The 20,385-nt window shown below is 38.6% G+C and overlaps 1 protein-coding gene across 1 annotated transcript; it reads right to left on the bottom strand.

Moving 5' to 3' along the window:
• Positions 1–344: 344 nt before the first annotated feature.
• On the bottom strand, positions 345–19,239 carry ypel2b (yippee-like 2b). The gene is made up of 5 exons (XM_022670399.2): positions 19,025–19,239; positions 8,579–8,810; positions 7,403–7,446; positions 6,916–7,024; positions 345–5,362 (listed from the first exon to the last, which is right to left on the bottom strand). The coding sequence occupies exons 2-5, from the start codon at positions 8,693–8,695 to the stop codon at positions 5,273–5,275; spliced, it is 360 nt and encodes a 119-aa protein (XP_022526120.1). The 5' UTR covers positions 8,696–8,810; positions 19,025–19,239; the 3' UTR covers positions 345–5,272.
• Between the last annotated feature and the right edge of the window lie 1,146 nt (positions 19,240–20,385).

Here is a 20,385-nt window from a genome sequence, read left to right as displayed (position 1 = left end):
AAATCTCAAAATATCAGGAAGGTTTCTCAAATTAACAAGAAATCAACAAAAAAAATGAGAAGAATTCCCAAACTGATTTAGCATCTCAGTAATGATGCAAAAATCTGTTTGGTGGTGCAATATAGTTTCATTAATACTTATAATAGCCATTTTTGTAATCAAGTGTTTCTAACATGAATTTATAGCCTGGTAAAAGTTCCTAACTGATAAATTCATAAAACCATGACTTTAACTGAATATTATTTATTTCATGCTTTTTTTTATAGAGTAAAACCAACAAATACTGCGTAAACAAGAGTAAAGAAATAATGTGTAGGAAATACGACAACAAAAACAGCACATGATCAATTTTAGATTTTTATTTTCATTTAGATGAAGCTCCAGTAGTCGTCACCATCTCACCTTTTTATAAAAGACACTAAAATCTGAACATTTTCCCAGAGTAAAAAAGTAGCAAATATTGGAGGCCCGGTTAGGCCTTTAGACAGAAAGCACGGTAAAATGCTAAAACAATGTTCAGAGTCATAAATAACAAACATTACACATGACTATTTACAGTCTCAAACACACAGATCAACATAAACAGTGATGCCTTTCATTAATATAAATGTATATATTTATATATATTAATATCTGTCATTTACAAAAAAAACATATACATTTGACGAAGAGAGAAAAGCTGTGGAGCTCGGCTTTCGGCTGCTTCTCACTCCTCGTGTCATCACTCTCCGACCCTCCTCTGTTTGGTTAATTAATCGTATGGGTTGGGTTGGATGGGTTCTTTGGTTGGGTTGGTGACCTCTTGTCTGGGGATTAGGGCTGGTAAAATTAGACTTCTTCTTTAGAAGAAGATTGTATTCCAGTTTTATAGAATACAGTAATAATACATTTTTATAAGGAGGCAGTATTCCTTTACTGAAAATCATTCCATACTAAAAGCTCTAACTAAAACCTCGTTATCGTCCTTAAAACATCAAAACCAGGACAAACTCCCCTCTCCTCAAGAGTTAAGAGTTAAAAGAATACTCTGGGTTTTATTACACTCATGTCTGCTGTATCTGTATCATACAGTTACATTACTGACAAAAACGTAAAACTAAATGTTTCTCAAAATAACGAGAACAAACCTCAAATAATAAGAGAGGATCTCAAATTAACAAAAAAGTTTCTCAAACTAATAAAATAACATCTCAAAATAATGATCTCTAAATGAGAAATTGTCTCAAAATAATAAGAAATCTTTCCATAATAATGGTAAAGTTTTTAAAATTTCTGTCACAAAATATATAGAAAAGATCTTAAAAAGTCCAAACTATGGAACAAGAATGTCAAAATACAGAAAAAGATCTCTTAAAATATCAAGTAAGTTACTTAAAATAATGATACAGTTTCTTAAAATATCAAGAAAAGATCTCAAAATAATAAGACATTTCAAAACAGAGACAAAAAGATCTCAAAATATCAAGAAAGGTTCTTAAAATAATGAGAAATCTCAAAATATCTATCAAGTATCTCAAAATATCAAGAAAGTGACTTAAAATAACAAGAGGTCTTCTTGTTAGAAGAAATCGCAAAATATTATAATGAGAAATATAATAATGAGAAAGTACCTAAAAATATAAAAAACAAATAATAAAAAAATAATAATTGTTTGTTAGGGGTGTGACAAGACACTCACCACAATGTTGTATATGTATATATATATATATATATATATATATATATATACATATATATATATATATATATATATATATATATATATATATATACATATATATATATATATATATATATATATATGTATATATATATATATATATATATATAAAATATTTTTTAATAATCATAATCAACTTATAATAGATGTCAGTTGACGTTTACTCTGATTTTGAATTGTGCGATTTATCATATGCAGTAAAATACAGAACAGTATGTAAGAACTGTTCTGCAAACCCAATAACTTCTTTCCTGTATGATTATCAGACCTTCAGAACTTCACAATCTTCACAATCCCCCCAGTGAGGGTTCTGTATTCAACTGGCAATCCGTCTTGAGGGTTCTATCCAGACTTGGCAACCTATGACTGAATCTCTACACACTGCCTCTGCATGTGTCCGTGCTTTAGCATTGCTCGTGGTTTAAATGTGAATGCGGAAGGTGTGAGCGGAAACGCAAGGCTCAAACGATCTAATGCTTTAAATGTGACACAAATATGTTTAAACATTATTAGCATAATTTCTCTCTGTGCTATGCTGCTGCTGTTTGCCAAGCACATGCTTGTGTTGACTCTGAGCGCCAGCAGGTGGAGCTGTAGGTTCTGAGAGCAGGGCTCTGTCTCCTGAACATGTTGATCAGCTGATTTTACTAAAGAAAATTCTTTCAGAGAAAAACACTGAAAGACTTTCTTTACTGTGGAGATTAAACTCTAGTAACTCTAAAGCTGCTCGTATATACAGATCCAGTGCAAATCCAGTATCGAACTGAATCGTATCAAACTGGATCGTATCGAACCGTATCATGACTTATTTTGAGGTATCAAACATTATCATATTGGGGCGCCGAGTGGTCCAGCGGTCTAAAGCCCTGCCACTATGAGCGGGAGGTCGCAGGTTCAAACCCCCCTCTCATGCAGCTTTGCCATCAAGCTGCCGGCGCTCAGAGGGAGCACAATTGGCCCTGCTCCCTCTGGGTGGGTAGATGGTGCTCTCTCCCCAAATCACTCCTAGGTTGATGTCCACAGCACAGGGTGTCTGTGAGCTGATGTACCGGAGCCGAGTCGCTGCGCTTTCCTTCGAGCGCACTGGCTGCTCGGCAATGCAGCATCAGCAGCAGCTCGAAAAGAAGCGGTGGCTGACTTCACATGTATTGGAGGTGCACATGTGTTAGTCTTCACCCTCCTGGTGTGGGAATTACTAGTGATAGGGGGAGTCCTAATGAGCGGGTTGGGTAATTGACAAAAAAAAAAAAAAAAAGTTATTAAAAATAAAAACAAAAAACAAAAAAAAAAACATTATTATATTGCTGACTAAAATAATCGAGTAATTAATTTGGGCTGCTGTTTTACCTGTGCATAATCATACGAGACACATTTAACACCTTGACGAGAAAAATCTCGCAGGATTTCGTGGCACGAGATCTTATCACACCCCTGCTAGTGTGGTAATGAACCGTACACTACAGATGAAGCAGACAGAGGTTAAAAATATTGGAGTACTCGTTTAAGGTCATCTCTATAAAGACGGTATGGTTGATTACACAGTGAGAGCAGGAGCAGCACAAATGGCGAACACTGAACACAGACTATAGGGCAGGTCCAGGTACAACACCAGGTAACCGGCTACATACACAGGCTAACATTCGCTAAAGTACGTAAGGGCAAGGGAGCGCTTTTCATTCACGATGGAGGAGCGATGTCGGCGTCGGGACAGTGGCGAGGCGTCTCTCTGCCATCTTGGACTGGTTTAGCCCCTCATATGGGCCTCCTTCATTGGTCGGTTCATCAGAGGCCCATTCAGAGACCCTTCCTCATTGGCCGAGCTGGCAGTAGCCGCACTCGGCTGGATTTGGGCTAATCGCCTTAGCTTTCTCTTCATTCACTCAGTGTGGAGAAATACCCTTCAACTCTGTGACCCCACAGCCATGGTCCTGCCAAGTGCAGTGCGCCACCCGGACATACACACACACACACACACACATATGCGTAGGGCTGGGTATCGGTCTAATACGTTCAATATCAATACTATACTTTAAATTTGATACCGATCTTAATTGTAACCAAATTATTATCATTATTATTATATGATAAGATAATTATTCTTACACAATGTATTTATTTCACAGCCGACATGATGAGTAATCTTATTCTCTTTTTATTTAGATCTTGTTGGAATTAAACAAAACATTGATCATTTTTCTTGTTTGTGTCGCTTTAATAAAAGCAAAAACAGCAGCTTTACTTATACTGTTTAAACTATATATATTTTCCTAAACATACTGCTGGATGCAGTTCAGATTTCAAGAGTTCGTATTACTTTTAAGAAAAATGAACATAAAACGCTCACTTCTTAAAGGTTAATAATTGGTTGCTGAATAGTTTAATGGAAACTGTATATTTAAGGCATTTTTTTTTACTTGAGTGCAAATATCAAACGTTTCACATATTTCTTAATCGTTTACTGATGGGCATTTAAATGTAAAACAAAAGAATCATTAGATTGAGCATTAGATTGAACATGATATATAATGATAAATTATATTTAATATAATTAATACATTTAAAAATGACTTATAATCATGATACCTTTTTTGTTAAATGCCGGTATTTCTGCATTATTGTGAGGGGACATTAATATAAATGTCGTGTGGTTTAGATCCGTCAGAGTCTATTTTACTATATTGCACCATCTCAGGATAGAGAGAGAGAGTGAGAGAGAGACAGAGCGAAAGATAGACAGAGCAAGAGAAAGGGAGAGAGTGAGAGTGAGTGGGTGAGTGAGCGAGAGAGAGACAGAGAGAGTTTGAGAGAAGTTAGAGAGATAGAAAGAGCAAGAGAGAGACGAATAGGGACAGAGTGAGTGAGTGAGCGAGAGAGCACTTAAAAGACTTCACACAGCAAGAGTGTGTCGACAATTTGAATAAAATAAAGTGTGGATGAATGTTTAGAAGTAGAGCCAGACTTTAGAGCACTTCAAAATGTTTACCTCGCTGTATAAAAAAATAAAATAAATAAATAAATAAATAAAAACAGTTTTTTGTTAGCCATTTCGGTCGGTACCTTTTTAGAATCGATTTTTGATACCCACCCTTACACATGCGTACACGGGGCTGTCTGATGCACTCAGGCTGGGATGGGATGGGAGAGACATGCAAGTGTCTGTTAAGGTGTTTTTTCTATGTTTTCTATGAGTAGATTTTACTGTACATGTCTGTACACCTGTTTACCAGGTGCATGTTTGTCCATCTTTTCAACCTAATCCATACACACACACACACACACACACATCCACACACACACCCACACACACACACCCACACATATAAACATACTCCATCATGCCCCAGCGACCAGGAGTGTGTGATGCGTGTTGTTTTGTGGGGTTATGTGTGTGTGTGTGTGTGTGTGGGGGATGTTAGGTAGAACTTTGGAAGAAAGGCAACATCAAACCAGCTTCAATCATTCACTATTCACCCACGCAAGCACATACTTAGTGGGTTTCATCCAAACTCTGCTCTCGCCTCTCAGAGGCCACGCCCTCTCGGTGAACTCCGTTCATTCCCAGCCGTTATCCTTTATCATATGAGCCAGTTCGATGATGAACTTCCCCTCCTTGTACTTCTGGCTGCTCTCGAAGGCATGCTCCTGAAGGAAGGTGAACAGAGAGAGCGAAAGGAGGAATGAAAGATTCAAGAGAAACTGATCATCCAACCATCTAAGCTCTTAGTACATTCTGAGTACATTCTCAATAAGTAATAAACTAAATCTTATTAAGAATACTCTGGAATTCTGCAGACATCAGCTTGCTTTAAAATGATGGCATGAAATTCCTGCCAAAGACCATCAACCCAAATATTTAATCTACTAAAAAGTACATCTAAGGTTTTAAGCATCACTGTTTACTGAAAAAAAAAAAAAATTCTTTGCTTTCTTTTGCTTTTTTATCATTTTGGCTTTTGCAGTATTGTGAGAATGTTCACTTTTTCCTAGTGCAATTTTCATCATGCAATATTTGAGTGTTCTTTTGAAAGTTTCTTTAAGTGCATTTTCAGAATGTGCAAAAATTTGGTGGATGGAAAACCCTCCAATGACCCGAGTTGATCCACAAGCACCTTGTTTGTCCTGTTCTATCTGAAACAGATGGGGGCTGGCAGTGGAGGGCTCTCCTCGAATTTCACGCCATAGCAGTTCAGTAGGTCAATCTTCCGATTTGACACCAGGACATCTGAATGTGCCTGCAGGGCGTATTAATATCTGACCCACTTATAAATAGCCGGGTCAGAGTGGGGTGTGTGTACAGGAGGCCTGTTGCTTGCTGTCCTCTGTGTTTGCGTCTATACGCACTCCCTCTAAGCAACTACCAACTCGAATGTCAGGCTTGAGCGGAAATCCAGAAGCACCAATACGTGGAAATAACAATCGGAATGTGGCGCAGCTGCTGGACAAAAGCGGACACTATGCAGAGAATGTAAGCCAGGCTTCAAGCACACGGATGGCTTTGCATAGCTACGTGGAATAGCAGAGGATTAGCGGTTTCAGAATCCTTGACCAGCTAACACATGTCCGTCAGAGCTGTGAATTTGACTAGATGACCTCGCAAACCTCTCAACGTACCAGTGGGCAAAACAGCAAAAGGGTCGGATGTTCAACCTTGTAAACATGCTAATCAAATACTTGTGCAGCTCATAGAGTTTACATATTTCCATCCCAGTGTGGTTTTGCAGTTGTATTTCTTAGATCTCATCTGACCTCAACACCTTCCTCCACATGTTTGCTGTGTTCTGCAAACAGCACTTCTTTTCATGTCTTTGTTTTAACAATGGTTTTCTTCCTGACACTCTTCCATACAAGCCAGATTTGTGGAGTGCACAACTTATAGTTGTCCTGTGGGCAGATTCTCCTAATCCACCTGAGTTGTTGATTTCTGCAGCTCCTCCAGAGTGACCATGGGCCTCTTGGCTGCTTCTCTGACCAGTGCTCTCCTTGCTCAATCTGTCAGTTTGGGTGAAGCATGGCCATGTCTTGGTAGGTTTGTTTAAACAGGTAAAGAATACATTTTTTAATTCGTAGAGTGTTAAAACTGAGCTTTATAAAAACATTTTGGGCTGTTTTAATGAGTGAAGTCTGTAAAGAAGGATGTTAACACTGAAGAAACATGTGCACATACTAATCAAATACTTATCAGATTGTTCACTTACATATTTCCATCCCAGTGTGGTTTTGCAGTTCTCACAGTAGATGTCTGCTACTGCATGTAGGCCGGTGAGTAGCACTCGCTCCTCTGCTGGACCACAACCCACATTCACCCTACAGAGAGAAACATAAATGATACAATTAGGCTGGTCACGATAATTACATTATTAATTTATCACACAATAAATGGACATGACCTCAGCAATATGTAATAATGGTGATATGGTCTATTGTCTTTAGCCAGCCATGCTAAAGGACCAATCAGTGCTTCAATAACTGTGACTCCATACACACCATGTGCACAGACTGCAGAAGGTGAAACATAAAGCATAGCGAATATTTATGAATGCTTTCTGGTATTTAATGGTCTTAAAGTGACAATAACATAATTTATAGCAATAATTTCTGAGACAATATATCATCCAAAAAATCGTGATAGGCCTAGACCAAATTATTTATCATATACTTAATAAACTTACATAATATACTTACACAGAGTTGAAGAGATAGGCTCTTCCTTGACTTCCTTGAAAGGACTAGGAGAAAAGCAAAAAAAAAAAAAAAAAGCTCATGAGCTTCAGACGCAGATCTGTCTATCTGAACCCTGTGGACCCTGTGCAGAGCTAAACGGTGATGCCAAGCTGTCCAGCGTCTGCTAATGTGACCCCTAACTACCCACCCAAGCTGTCTGTCTTTAGTCATGTCTTTTCTTATCTGCTAGAGACTCTCAAATCAGGCTTTAATACTGTGATATTATCACTGTCAACACTGACTACAGTAGGCCTAAATCTTCCCTAAAATTAATTTGAAAAACTTTGAAATATCACAATATCATTTTACTAGCTGGATAAGATTTCTGTATATTTTGCTTGTCTCTGTCTTATACTCGTCTGAATGAAGCCATTGAGAATTGCATCAGTATTTTTCTCTCACTGAGTGAATTTACAGTTATAGTTAACACTGAAACTCTAGTTACATTAGGATCCACGCAGCCAGATAGCTACTGCTAAGAGACGTGAAGGATTTTACCCAAATGTAAAATTAAAAGAGATTAAAACTAAAAGAGATTGAAACGATCACAGATATTAAACTTACTTTAAATGCAGCCCTTTTTACTCTAGGTATAATAGGGATAATATGATTAAGGAATTTTTTACCTATTTATTGAGAAAAATTGCTTTAAATAGCAAAAAAAAAAAAAATAAATAGCACAGCTGCCTAACTTAAGCCACAACCACTTAACATATATTGGACAGAGAGGGAATTTTTTTTACTTTTAAAAAAATACAGCAAAATTACAATTACGATTTGATTTTGTAAAAAGATGGCCAACTTTTATGCTGATGCTGATTTAATTTTCCAGCAGGACTTGCCACAGTGCCAAAAGTACCAATTGGTCTTATATAATATTAAAATTTTCTAAGACACTGATTTTTGGTTTTTTTATTTCTTATTATTTTTATTAAGAAATAAACGCATAAAATAGATCATTCTGTGTGTAATACATCTATATAATATATGCGTTTCACATTTTGAACTAAATTACTAAGTAACTTTTCAGTGGTATTCTAATTTTTTCAGATACTAAATAAGAATAACGATAATAACACACGCTGAACATTGACGACTCCCAACTCTAATGAATCAGTTCAGCAGCCCATGGATCACCTTGGAGATGAGCTCGTCATGGTTGGCCAGGTGTGCACGGCAGTGAATGCAGCTGTAGGTGCGGTGGCATGTGGGCAGGTAGGCCTGGAAGGTCTTTGAGCGCGTCATTGTGACCATGGGCGGCGTGTGGGGGCGGTGCAGGAACGGGCTGCCGGCCCAGGACGGCTCGCAGGGGAAGCACCGCAACACACAGGTGAGGGCCGTGGTGGGGCGCTTAGTGGGGGACACACACCTGCGGAAAACAGCACAGGTACATGTGAAGAGTGCTGATTAAAGCAGTTATTCTAGACCATGCATGAATGTCTCTTGACTCTTGCTGTCTGTCCAGGTTGTATTCAGTCAGTGGAGCACCTGTGTTTCCTGTTACCAAGATAGCAACACACCAGAAATTTACCTGATCACACCTCATTTCCAGACCACCATGCCAATCAACAAAGATGGCAAAGGTGTGAAAATAGACTGTTTATGGGGTGTAGGAAAGCAATGCGCATTGATTTGCTATGGCTTTTTCGAAACCAAAAGTTAGAATACTCACATTATAAATGACTACCAAAGTGATCCAGTGATCCTATGAAGGAACACATAAGGAATCGTGTAGTAGCTTAAAAAGTGTTAAACAAACCAAAATACTCTGTGAAGCATTTGGGTGCTCTTATCTGGGAAGCTGTGAACTTGCAGTTCCTAAGGCTGGTAACTCTGATGAACTTAACCTGTGCAACAGCGCTGGTCCTGATGAGTGCCAGTTCAATCAGTACAATGGTTTTGATGGTCTTCATGGTGACTGCATTTGAGGAACCTTTTAAAGTTCTTGAAATTTCAATTTTTCTTTACATAGTTGAGTAGTTCCTGCTATAACATGGAGTAGATGAGGCACAGCTGTTAATTGAAAGCCATTTCAGCTGACTCTACCTCATAAAGCTGACTGAGAATATGCAGAGATGTACAAAGCTGTCGTCTAAGCAGGAGGTGCTACTTTGAAGGATGTAAACTATAAATCATATTCTGGTTTGTTTAACACTTTTTAAATATTAATCTACAATTCAAGGCACCACTGTTTAGGAGTGTGTAGAATGAAGGCTCTTTGGAAGGTGGGTCTGCAGTCTCCAGACTGAGCTGAGCTGGGTATTTGTGGAAGGCTGCTGTGTGGATTCTGCAGTGATCTCTGCAGTAGGAGGGGTGATCTGAGGCCAGGAACCAACGCTGCTCTGAGCTCTGAGAGCAACAGCGGCTCTTGTGTTCTCTGTATTGTTTCACAGCCAAAGGCGTGGGGTCAGGGCATAAAGAGACCACTGACAGAGCACACACACACACACACACACTAACACACAGAGCTCACACACACACTAACACACAAACATACACAAACACACACACATAAACAGAGCTCACAGAAACATACAGAGCTCACACATACAATTACATACAAAACTTACACACACACACACACACACACATACAGAGCTCATACATACACATATCCAAATCTCACATACCCACACACAAAAACAGAGCTCACACAAACACATACAGAGCTCACACACAGATACACACACTACCACCACAAACCATCAGACTGGCGTACGGACGACCCGTCGTCCCCCCGATGCGTCCACGCCCCGAGCTGAGCAACAACACCAGGCTATTTCAGGACTCTGCCGTTTCTATAGCTTGCTCACATCGCAGCGCTTTAAACAGCTTAGGGTGTATCATTACAGTTTACTGTCAAGCAGAAGATGAATATATGACAGTGAAACGTTAACTGCCTAATGGATGAGCTCTCGAGCAACACAGATGCACACACACATATACTAGCACTGTCCCAAACACATATATTTGCTCCCGAGTCATTAAATGCTGAGTATCTGTCGATATAGAGTCCCGATCCGATACTTTTGTTACTGGCAATGCACGTAAAAAAAAAAAAAAAAACATTCAAATTGTCCCTTAAAGAAGCACTAAACCCTAAACCATAGTTTCATTTCATTAATAGCTAAAATGTGTTCCTTTAAAGTAATAAATCATATCAGTCCTGCCTAAAATTGAATAAACATTTCCTAACCTTTTAAAAACGTTTTTATTGCTGTCATTTCCACCTCTGCAGCGCCCTCACAGATTTAACTGTGCTATAGGAGAGGATGTTTTTTTTTCTCTGTGTCCTTTGGTATGCGGATACTTACAATATGCAAATCAGTCAATCAACAATGAGTGTGTGAGAGTGAGAGACAAAGAGCAAAAACCAAAAGCCTTTATCAATGCGACAGCTCAAGCATTCTCAGTGCGCGAGTGCAGCAGAGTCTATAATAAACTCATGGAGTAATAACTTAATGTTACATTACAGAAAAGATCCAGATCAGTGATCAGATCAGATCAGATCATGCTTTGAAAATGATGTAATCAGATCGGGAACTTCGTGAGATGACGCCCCTCCCTGCATCAGATTATAATCACATAGAAAATTAAGATTGTCTTTAAGGGGAAAAATCAATGCATTCTAATCATAATGCATTTATAATGTTGCTGTAGCCACGAAACCCAAGCGTCGTCCCAAGAGGTCCTCCACCGACGCAACGATGCGCTGGTGCAGAACCATGAAATGAGATTAGGAGGAAAATGTGGTGTGGGTAATGAGGATGGGCAGATTTACTAATTCCTCTCCAATCAATTCAATCAAATTCCATTTCACTAACTGTGCTAAAATGGAAAAAAAATAGACTGACATCTACAGCTAAAATGTTAAATTGCGTCAAAACTGGGTTTGGTTTGAAATTGCATCAGAACTGGGTCTGGAAAATAGAATTAGGATGCTTTCCACCTTTTCAGGTAGTTTGGATTACGAAGTTTAGCAATTTTTGCTTTATTTAGTTTGTTTTAAGTACAGACTGTCTTTCAGTTACTTTCAGTTGCATGAACTTATATTAAAAGAAAGGCCAAGGCCTGGCCACTGCTCATTCATACTCTGCAAAACATTATTGTACTCCAAGTCCTAAAAGAGACACCAAGAACACTCTTGAAACGTTTTTGGCTTTCATTATTTCCGTCACGGGTTTAAGCAATGACATCTGGACATGGTACGGTTTCCCTCTAGAACTGAGAAATGAGAGCCAAAAGCAGACTTCTTTCACCATGCAAAGAGGAAAAAGGCAGATAATTCTTTTTCAGTACAGTTTCTGCTCAATTCCAATCACTAGAGGACAACAACTTTGCACCTCTCCAAAACCGTTCTCTATCTGCACTTGTATATCAGTTATAAAACTGATATTCTTGTAAAGTGGACAACAATGATGAGCATTTGTGTTTATATGTGTGTGTTAATGTTCACACTTCACTGCTTAATTAATACATTAATAAGAGTTTGATACAGCACTAGACAGAACAAACTGTAAGCTGCACCACTGTTATACACGGCCTGGCCAAAAAATGTCACCACCTAGATTTTACTAAGCAGATACATAAGAGGCTCCCATAGACAATAATTACTGCATGGGTGATTAATATGTTTCATCTGCAATAAGGTATTATTTAACCCTAACTGGTGCAGGCAGGTTAAAAACTGTCCAACACATTATTAACCTTTCTGTTATGTTACGTGTCAAACTGACCCATTTTAAAGTTTGAAGATCCAGAATAAAATAGTTAAACTTATTTTTTCACTATGAAACTTAGTGAACTTAGTGTAATCAACATATAATATGAAAATGGTTCATCCTACATATTTGCAAACCACTCCCTTCAAAAACAAAAACTAAAACAAAATTGCAATGTAATGTTTCAATGTTACGTAAAACTATTGTTTTATATGTTGGTCTTTCAAAAGTAATAAAGTAGTGAAACATTAAAAAAGTTTAAACATGCATTTTATTAATGGAAAACGAGTGAATTATGCACTAAATATTGATAGAATGATTAGCATTGGAGCTAGTAATGAAATATTTACACCGCTTGTTAGGATTGTATTGGTTTCAGACAACGTTTGGATAATTGAACATGCACTGTTTAAACACCACAGCTGTTCGTGACAAATGAACATAACAGGAGGGTTAAATAGTGAAAAAAACATGTGGTCACTTAAAGGTTTAGTGAAATTATAGTAAAACAGCACTAGATATCAGGCATATGTTTAATAGAGCACAATGCAGTGAAGGGAACTGAAGGTACTGAGGTAAAACAGCTGTGCAGCCTTAATAAAAGCACTTATCAGTAAGGATATCTGCTGTCAGAGTTTGTGACCTTTTTGGACAAGGCAATATACCAAAAATGTATTGAACATTGAGGTCCAAATCTCCTTCACTTTTGTGTTACTGTTACATCCCTATTTAGACGTTGCCGATGTCCCATGGTTTAAGGTAAGGGTGAAGTGTTTGCAACCGTAAAAACAGGTTGAAGTAATAGTTAGACTGGTCCACTCCAAATAAGACAGATATGAAAACATAAGAAAGTGACAACCAGTAGAGGGCCTGGACACTGCCGTTAAAGAGCTGGTGGATCTGGGCCATATCCAAATCCCAGAGTCCCTAGGTTCAGCTGTGAAACAGCATAAGAACTCCAGTCAAACCTCAGTTCTCTGTCGCACCTTTGTAGCAGGGTTACTGATAACAGTGAGTAACATAAAAGAGAACAGAAGAGAAGAAAAGAAAAAAAAACTTACAGAAAGTTGCTTGCTTGAATTCCTAAAACAGCTGATCCTTTTAGAGAGTTTGGAACGTATAGCAATTAGCATAAGCACATTTTTCTTTGATGCTGCTTCATGTGTGGCTGAGCAAACAATCCCAAGAACAAAACAATTGGTCCGTTCTTTTACACAAGGGCTCGTCTCTCTTGTGTGCTTCATTCAGCCTGATCAAAAACAACAACAACACACAACAAGGGCATCTGCCTCTTTTTCCTCTGGAGAGAACACAGCTCTCGACAGAACAGCATCTTCACTGCCCTGCTTGAGCACAAAACATAAAAAGACGTAGAATTAAGAGTAAATACTTCAGAGAAGGAATAGTCGATGTGCCTTTATCCTTAATAACAATAACTGTTGTAGTAGTATTACTTTTAAAGGAGAAACCCTGGTGTGAAATGGACTTGGGTTGTAGTAAAACATGATGATGAGTGTGAACTTTTGTTGAATAGCCCATCACTCTTCTCCCCCAGCATTTCCAAATAAAAAGCTTTTAGTTGATGCTCCCAGCAGGCCATAATGCTAGTGATAGGGTCATAGAGTTAAGCATGCAAAAAATCCCCTTTTTTTACACCCTTAACAAACTTAAAATAGCTCCACACTTCGCTGGTAGAATAAAATGAGGAACTAAGAACTACATAAGTGCACAAGGAGTTTATTAACTACGTTCTCTCTGAGTGTGTCTTGGCCTTTAAGACCTCAACTTGACCTCTGGTGTTTCTGTTTACTGCCATTTCTCGATTACAAAAAAAGAACAGAGGAAACAGCTCCCTGAAAATGCTTCGCTGTCTTCTTAAAGCCTTCTCCTGCATTGTGAACATCACTTATTTAAAGAGTACTGGGCTTTTAGAAGCTCCTGTATTTATAAAGCTCCAAACTAGCACAGTCCTGGAGGGGTGGTCCTCAGGATTGTTTGGTAATTGCCGTATTGAAACACCTGATTTAACTTGCATGTTAATTACCAGGCAAAGTGTGTACATGACTATAGCTGTGCAGCCATGTCCTAACAAGTTAACTAAGGTTTACTGCCTTAAATGATTGTTTCAAGGCATTTGGGACACAAGCAAAATGGACTAAAATCTAAAGCCTACAGGAACAACAGCATAGACACAATGTTTAAGTTCACCCACACTTAATATCAATAAAATATTTTTTGACAGTGCAATGATCCTTTCCTCTTTTCTCTTTTGTTCTCTTTTTTTACCAGATGGTTACTACATCTCTTTATGATTGCTCAAGGTTCTTATTTTGCCGGCTGCAGGAATGATGAACCTGGCTGGCTGGCTACTGTCAGTAACTAGCGAGAGGCACGCCCATTGAGGGGGATTCTGATAACAAAGAGGCCCCGGGCATTTTTTTTATTTATTTTTTCCCCCAATTTCCCCCAATATAGCTAGGCCAATTCTTCCACCAATTTAGTTGCTATTCACCTGTATATCCCTCATCACTAACAGTGCCACAACAAAAGGAGGGTAAGGACTAGCACATGCCTCCTCCGATACATGTGAAGTCAGCCACCGCCTCTTTTTGAACTGCTGATGATGCAGCATTGCCGAGTAGCATCACAGCGCACTCGGAGGAAAGCGCAGCGACTCGGTTCCAATACATCAGCTCACAGATGCCTTGTGCTGATCAACATCACCCTTTGGAGTGATGAGGGGAAAGAGTGTCATCTACCCACTCAGAGAGAAACAGCAATTTGGAGTTTACATTCCGATAGCATGGCGTTATTACACATTTACACATTTTTGTTCATATTGTTTGCTTGCTTATAATATACGTTTGTTCATATAGTTTGCTTGTATATGATGTTCCTGTGGGTGATTTTAGGTGGTACTTTGAGCATTTAGTTTGATTGTAGGTGATACGTGGTCTAAAATGGTCTAAAACCACTGAGCTAAGAGTGACTGAAACATGTAAACTGAGACAGTAGAGTAATATCACAAAAATGTACACAAATAACAAATATTACTAAGGTCATTTATCGTTATGCAGCTCTCGACAGCATTGTTCTGCTTGTTTCAGTGCAGAAACCAACATACACAGATTGAAGCAGCAATTAAAGTGGTGCTATTCTCCTTATTACAGTCAGTAGAACATTAAAATCAACATTTTAAGATGTTTTTTAACATGAAAATGCTACAAAACATTGATTTAGGTTCCTCCGTTCACGTCTCCTGCAGCGATTGATGCATGGAGGGTGACAGACTCGTTCTAAGGCCTGTGCGCCACAACAACCTTCCTTATGTAACCGGAGCAGCACTGCTGATAGCAAAAACAGCAGCAGAAGCAGAGAGAGTGCTTTACCCGTCACAGCCAGGGAAAGTGAAGCAGCCCCTGCAGCTTTCTCGCCTGAAAAAGCTCGACTGAATCCTTCCGAGTTATCTGACAGTAGGAAGGAGACACTCCATGCAGTTGATGCCTTTGCTTCCAGGCAAGATCAACACTGTCATGAGATTGTTTTGTTTTTTCACCCTTCTCAACACAGCAGCTCTGAAAAATTAGCCTTTTTTCATGTTTAGATGTTAGAAGCAAAAACACAGACATCTCATTAAGTCATTTCGGTTTGTGAATGGGTGACATACACAGGTGCATCTCAAAAAATGTGAATATTATTGAAGTTACTTTATTTCAGTAGTTTAGTATAAAATGTGAAACTCATATTATATAGATGTATTACACACAGAGTGATCTATGTTAAGCGTTTTTTTCTTTTATTGTTAATGGTTATGGATTACAGCCAATAAAACCCAGTCAGTGTCTCAGAAAATAAGACCAATTTGTACTTTTAGCAGTGTGGGTAGTGTGCCAAGTCCTGCTGGAAAATGAAATCCAGATCTCCATAAAAGTTGTCAGAAGAGAAAAGCATGAAATGCTGTAAGATTGTCTGGGAAAACACTGCACTGAATTTGGACTTGATATAACACAGTGGACCAACACCAGCAGATGACATGTCTCTCCAAACTATCTCTAATTGTAGAAACTTCACACTAGACCACAAGCAGCTTGAACTGTGTGTCTCTCCACTCCTCCTCCAGACTCTGGTTCCTTGATTTCCGAATGGAATGCAAAATTTACTGATGGTCAGTGATGGTTTGGTTATGCATTTAGAACTGAATTATTACTGAAATAAAGTATTTTTTTAGTGGTATTCTGATTTTTTAGGTGAACCTGTACACTGCCTGCCTTAAAAAAACAGGGTCACAATCATCCTATGTTGTAGGTTCACAGCAATAACGTCCAAATGAAAATGCCATACCTTGAATCATCTCCATACATTTTACCTGCTTAACTAATGATGAATTAATGAGAGAATATCCCATTGACCTTATAAAATAGTTTTTAAGATAATTTCTCCAATTACTTTTTATACCTCTGAACTTAGGAGGCTTTGTTAAAAAAAATCGTAGTTCCTAATCTCTTCGGATATTATTTGTTTAACCCTGTAAATTAAACCTGAAAGTCTGAAAGTCTCCACAAAGACGATGACGCGATGGGTGTTTGTGAACAATGCTCACATATGTGTGTGTTGTTGAGGGTCTACCCACTCCCATAGCCAGTTACTCACCCACGTGTCTACATGCATGTTTGTGTGTGTGTGTGTGTGTCCTGATGACTGTAAAACGTATCGGTTGTGATTCAGGTCACTTGGCAGTGGCGAGCTGTATGTAGGACAGCATTTTAGCCAACACATCGCACAGATGGCTCTGCTGCCTCAGCAGTATCTCTCTCTCTCTCACCCACTCTCTCTATCTCTTTCTCTATCTCTCTCTCTCTCACACACACACACACACACACACACAAACACAAAATATCAAAGCTAGAGTGCACAAAGATGGCAGGATACAACTGAAGTGGGCTTCTTATTGTAATTAGTCATTTTACCCTAAATGGTGCGGCACTCTAACTATTTAAAGCCACTGGGAACACATGTTTAATATATATATAATTATTTTGTATAATACTAAAATTGGGTGTTATGTGAAGCATTTAGCAAAGTTGCGAGAGTGGAGGATGGACAGCGTGCTAGTGGGGAAGCCCCAGTCGCTGTGGAGATGTGAACAGGTGCAGTAGCCAAAACAAGCCAAAGAAAAAAAGTTTTTGTGCTTTACTGAGTCGAATGCTAAAAACTGTTTAAAATGTTGGTCAGATTTGATCAGTGATTTAAAATATGAATTCAATGTTTTCAGTATTTTGGTCTCTCCCCATTTAAACAGATGGTAGGCAGGTCTTGCATGACTGGAAATAAACACCCAGTCAAGTTACAAAGACGAGCGAAAAGTGAACTGACTTGCCTGTAAGGACTTTTGTTGCACCAGGCTCTGGCTGTGCTTTTTAGCTTTTTCCTTTGAATTCCTTTCGAGGTACTTAATATAATAACTCGGTGAATATTCAAATAGCTTGCTAGGTAGCTCTGCATACTATTTGTAAAATAGTAAAATAATAATAATAAAGGAAACAATAGCTTGTGTATCACTTTAAATTATGCTGTTTGTTTACAAACTTAAAACTGTTATGATAGAACTAAAAATCTAAATTGTAATTGAGAATCATTCATAGATTTGAACAATATTCAGATCTAGTTGCTCAGAATCGAAAAGTGAGTAAAAGCTATGTTAGGGCTCTGTTGATGTCAACCTGAGCCACTTTAAGACCTGCCTATTCTACATACAGAGAAGAGTAATAATGGTAAAATACAGCACAGATCTATAAGATTTTGGGAAGATATTCAGAAGAAATACTTTGTACATTCACACTTGGATTAGAAAGAAACTCAAATTTAGGTTCCCAGAGTTTGTTTTGGAAATCAACCTGAAGCTCCATGACTTATTCACTTACTTACTTACAATTACACATATTTTGCGTCTTTCTATGCACCTAAGGTTGCTTACAATTAGCTACATTCTACACACAATCATTTACACTCAAAACCCGCTGATGAGAAGCAGCAGCCAATCGTGCACAGCATACTCTCAACCAAAAAAATACTGTCCACCTGGAGGACTGCATTGTGACACCAGGACAATTACCTATCCAATCTCCATTAAGATCTCCATGTTTTTTTAATTGTTAGAGGAAACCCACACAGACATGGGGAGACTTGGGAAGAACATGGGAAGTCCACCCAGATGGGGACTTGAACCCAGGACCCCAGTGCTGGACGACAAACGTTGTAACCACTACAGAGACCCCCAGCAAACCCAGACACACTGTTGCTCCATTGGAGCATCCATCCATGCTGCAGTATATAAATGGCTACTTGTGTAACTATATAAGCTAAATCTGATTAATTTTGTGTGCTGAACTGTATTTTTAAGGTAAATAAAGCTCAGAAGCTGAGCTGGGCAGGGAGCTGAGCGTGTCGTGAAGCCTAGAGCGGCTCCAGAACAGCAGTGAAATGACGCAGGTTGAGCTGGACTCGAATAAACAAGCCTAATAAACCCATTAACCTCCTGAACCCTCACCAACACTCACTAAGACCCACATACACTCACTAAAACAGGGTTCATATAGGACTTCCAGCACTGACATGGAGCATGAAGCCCTTTAAAATGACCGTTAGGACCGTTATTCCTGAGCTACGTGCTGTTCTGCAGCACCACTGCGGACTTATTTTGGTGAACACGCTGTCAGTACACCCACACCACCAGAACCACCAGCAGCAGCAGCACAATAACACAGATATTATCCAGTCAGCTGCGAGTTAAAGCTCATAAACACGCTGACCCTTTAAACTTTATTTTAAATAGATAAACACAGCGCTCAGAATGCAGGTTTACCTCAGAAAAGTGGGGGGGTCGACCCTGAGAGTCAGATTGCGCCTCCCGGGCGGAAAGCCGGTGCTCCGGTCAGTGCAGGGGCCGCTGGTGCTACTCCTCCTCCCGGGTCCGGAGCTCCGCTGATCAGCGTGTTTATCAGGAGCGGCGCGTCAACTACTAAGTTTGATGCAGTTGAGCAGAATCACACTGCGCCTGCCTTAACCGACAGCGCTCTCCGCCAATCACAGCGCAGAGCCGCCTAGCAACATCGCCCTGATTGGTGGAACGGTGGCTCGAAGGCAGGTGATGATTTAACCGTTACCAGCCGCTTACCTGCAGCTCCGGTTCACCTGAAGACAGCACTGCTAAACTAAACTAAAAGACAATACAATTAAATTAAATAAGACTGAACACAGCACTGCTAAACTAAAATAAAATACAATACAATTAAATTAAATAAGACTGAACACAGCACTGCTAAACTAAACTAAGCTAAAAGACCATAAAATAAAATTAAATCAGACTGAACACAGCACTGCTAATAGAGATAAAGACCCAGCCTAAATAAAACAAAAGGAAATTAACTAAAATAAAAATCACATATTTTTTTATTTCGTTTTGAGAAGCTATTTCATTATTTTAAGGAACTACGTTGTTTTTGTGATGTTCTCATAATTTTGAGATGCTATATCATTATTTTTAGGTGCTAAGTCGATATTCTAAGTTATTTTGAGATGCTATTTCGTTATTTTGAGATAAGTTGTTTTTGTGATCTCATTATTTTATTATTTTGAGACTGGAACATGTGTTGTTTTTATAAAATAAAGAAAGCTCTCTGTTTGACTCAGTATCGTAAACACATTAATGTATGATGGTTTTATTTTACAGAGCCAGACTAACTGAGATCAGCTCAATCAGTAAAAACAGCGAGAGGGACATGGAGCTCCATCCTGTGGTGAGTAGGATCCAGCAGCCCTCACTCCAACCAGCTGGTGGTGCCAGAACTGTGAATACTCATATCATAAAACCCTGTTCCTCACATATGTGAGAGTTATAGTAATTCATAAACAAATATATTATTAAATAAGATATAAAACAAATGAGATAAAAAATAGAGTTTAGGGGTAGGAATCATTAAATCCTAGGTAAGAAAATCAAAGGTCATAAAATTATAAATCAAATGGCAACAACAGACATATGAACAGAACTAACTGAACACATAAAAGAGTAAAATATAAATAAAAATTGAACTAAAAACAATAAAATAAATAAATGAAACGCTAAAATAAAGGTAAAAAGACAGCTAAAGCATACCAAAATTTTAAAACTTAAATATTCGATGTTGCTTATTTGTTTTCATGTGGCAGCAGGCATGCCACTGT

The sequence above is a fragment of the Astyanax mexicanus genome, chromosome 18 (genome assembly GCF_023375975.1).
Source record: "Astyanax mexicanus isolate ESR-SI-001 chromosome 18, AstMex3_surface, whole genome shotgun sequence".
In the NCBI taxonomy this organism is placed as follows: Eukaryota; Metazoa; Chordata; class Actinopteri; order Characiformes; family Acestrorhamphidae; genus Astyanax; species Astyanax mexicanus.
The sequence above is the reverse complement of the archived record's forward strand: the minus strand, read 5'-3'. Positions and strand labels throughout refer to the sequence as shown.

Bases quoted from the DNA above. Each gene is read 5' to 3' on its own strand.
- ypel2b (XM_022670399.2), bottom strand. From the start codon at position 8,695: ATGGTCACAATGACGCGCTCAAAGACCTTCCAGGCCTACCTGCCCACA. The intron at 7,447-8,578 runs GTGATCCATGGG...CTTTTCTCCTAG, and splicing joins ATGACGAGCTCATCTCCAAG to TCCTTTCAAGGAAGTCAAGG. The intron at 5,363-6,915 runs GTAAGTGAACAA...ACCTTCCTTCAG, and splicing joins CCACACTGGGATGGAAATAT to GAGCATGCCTTCGAGAGCAG.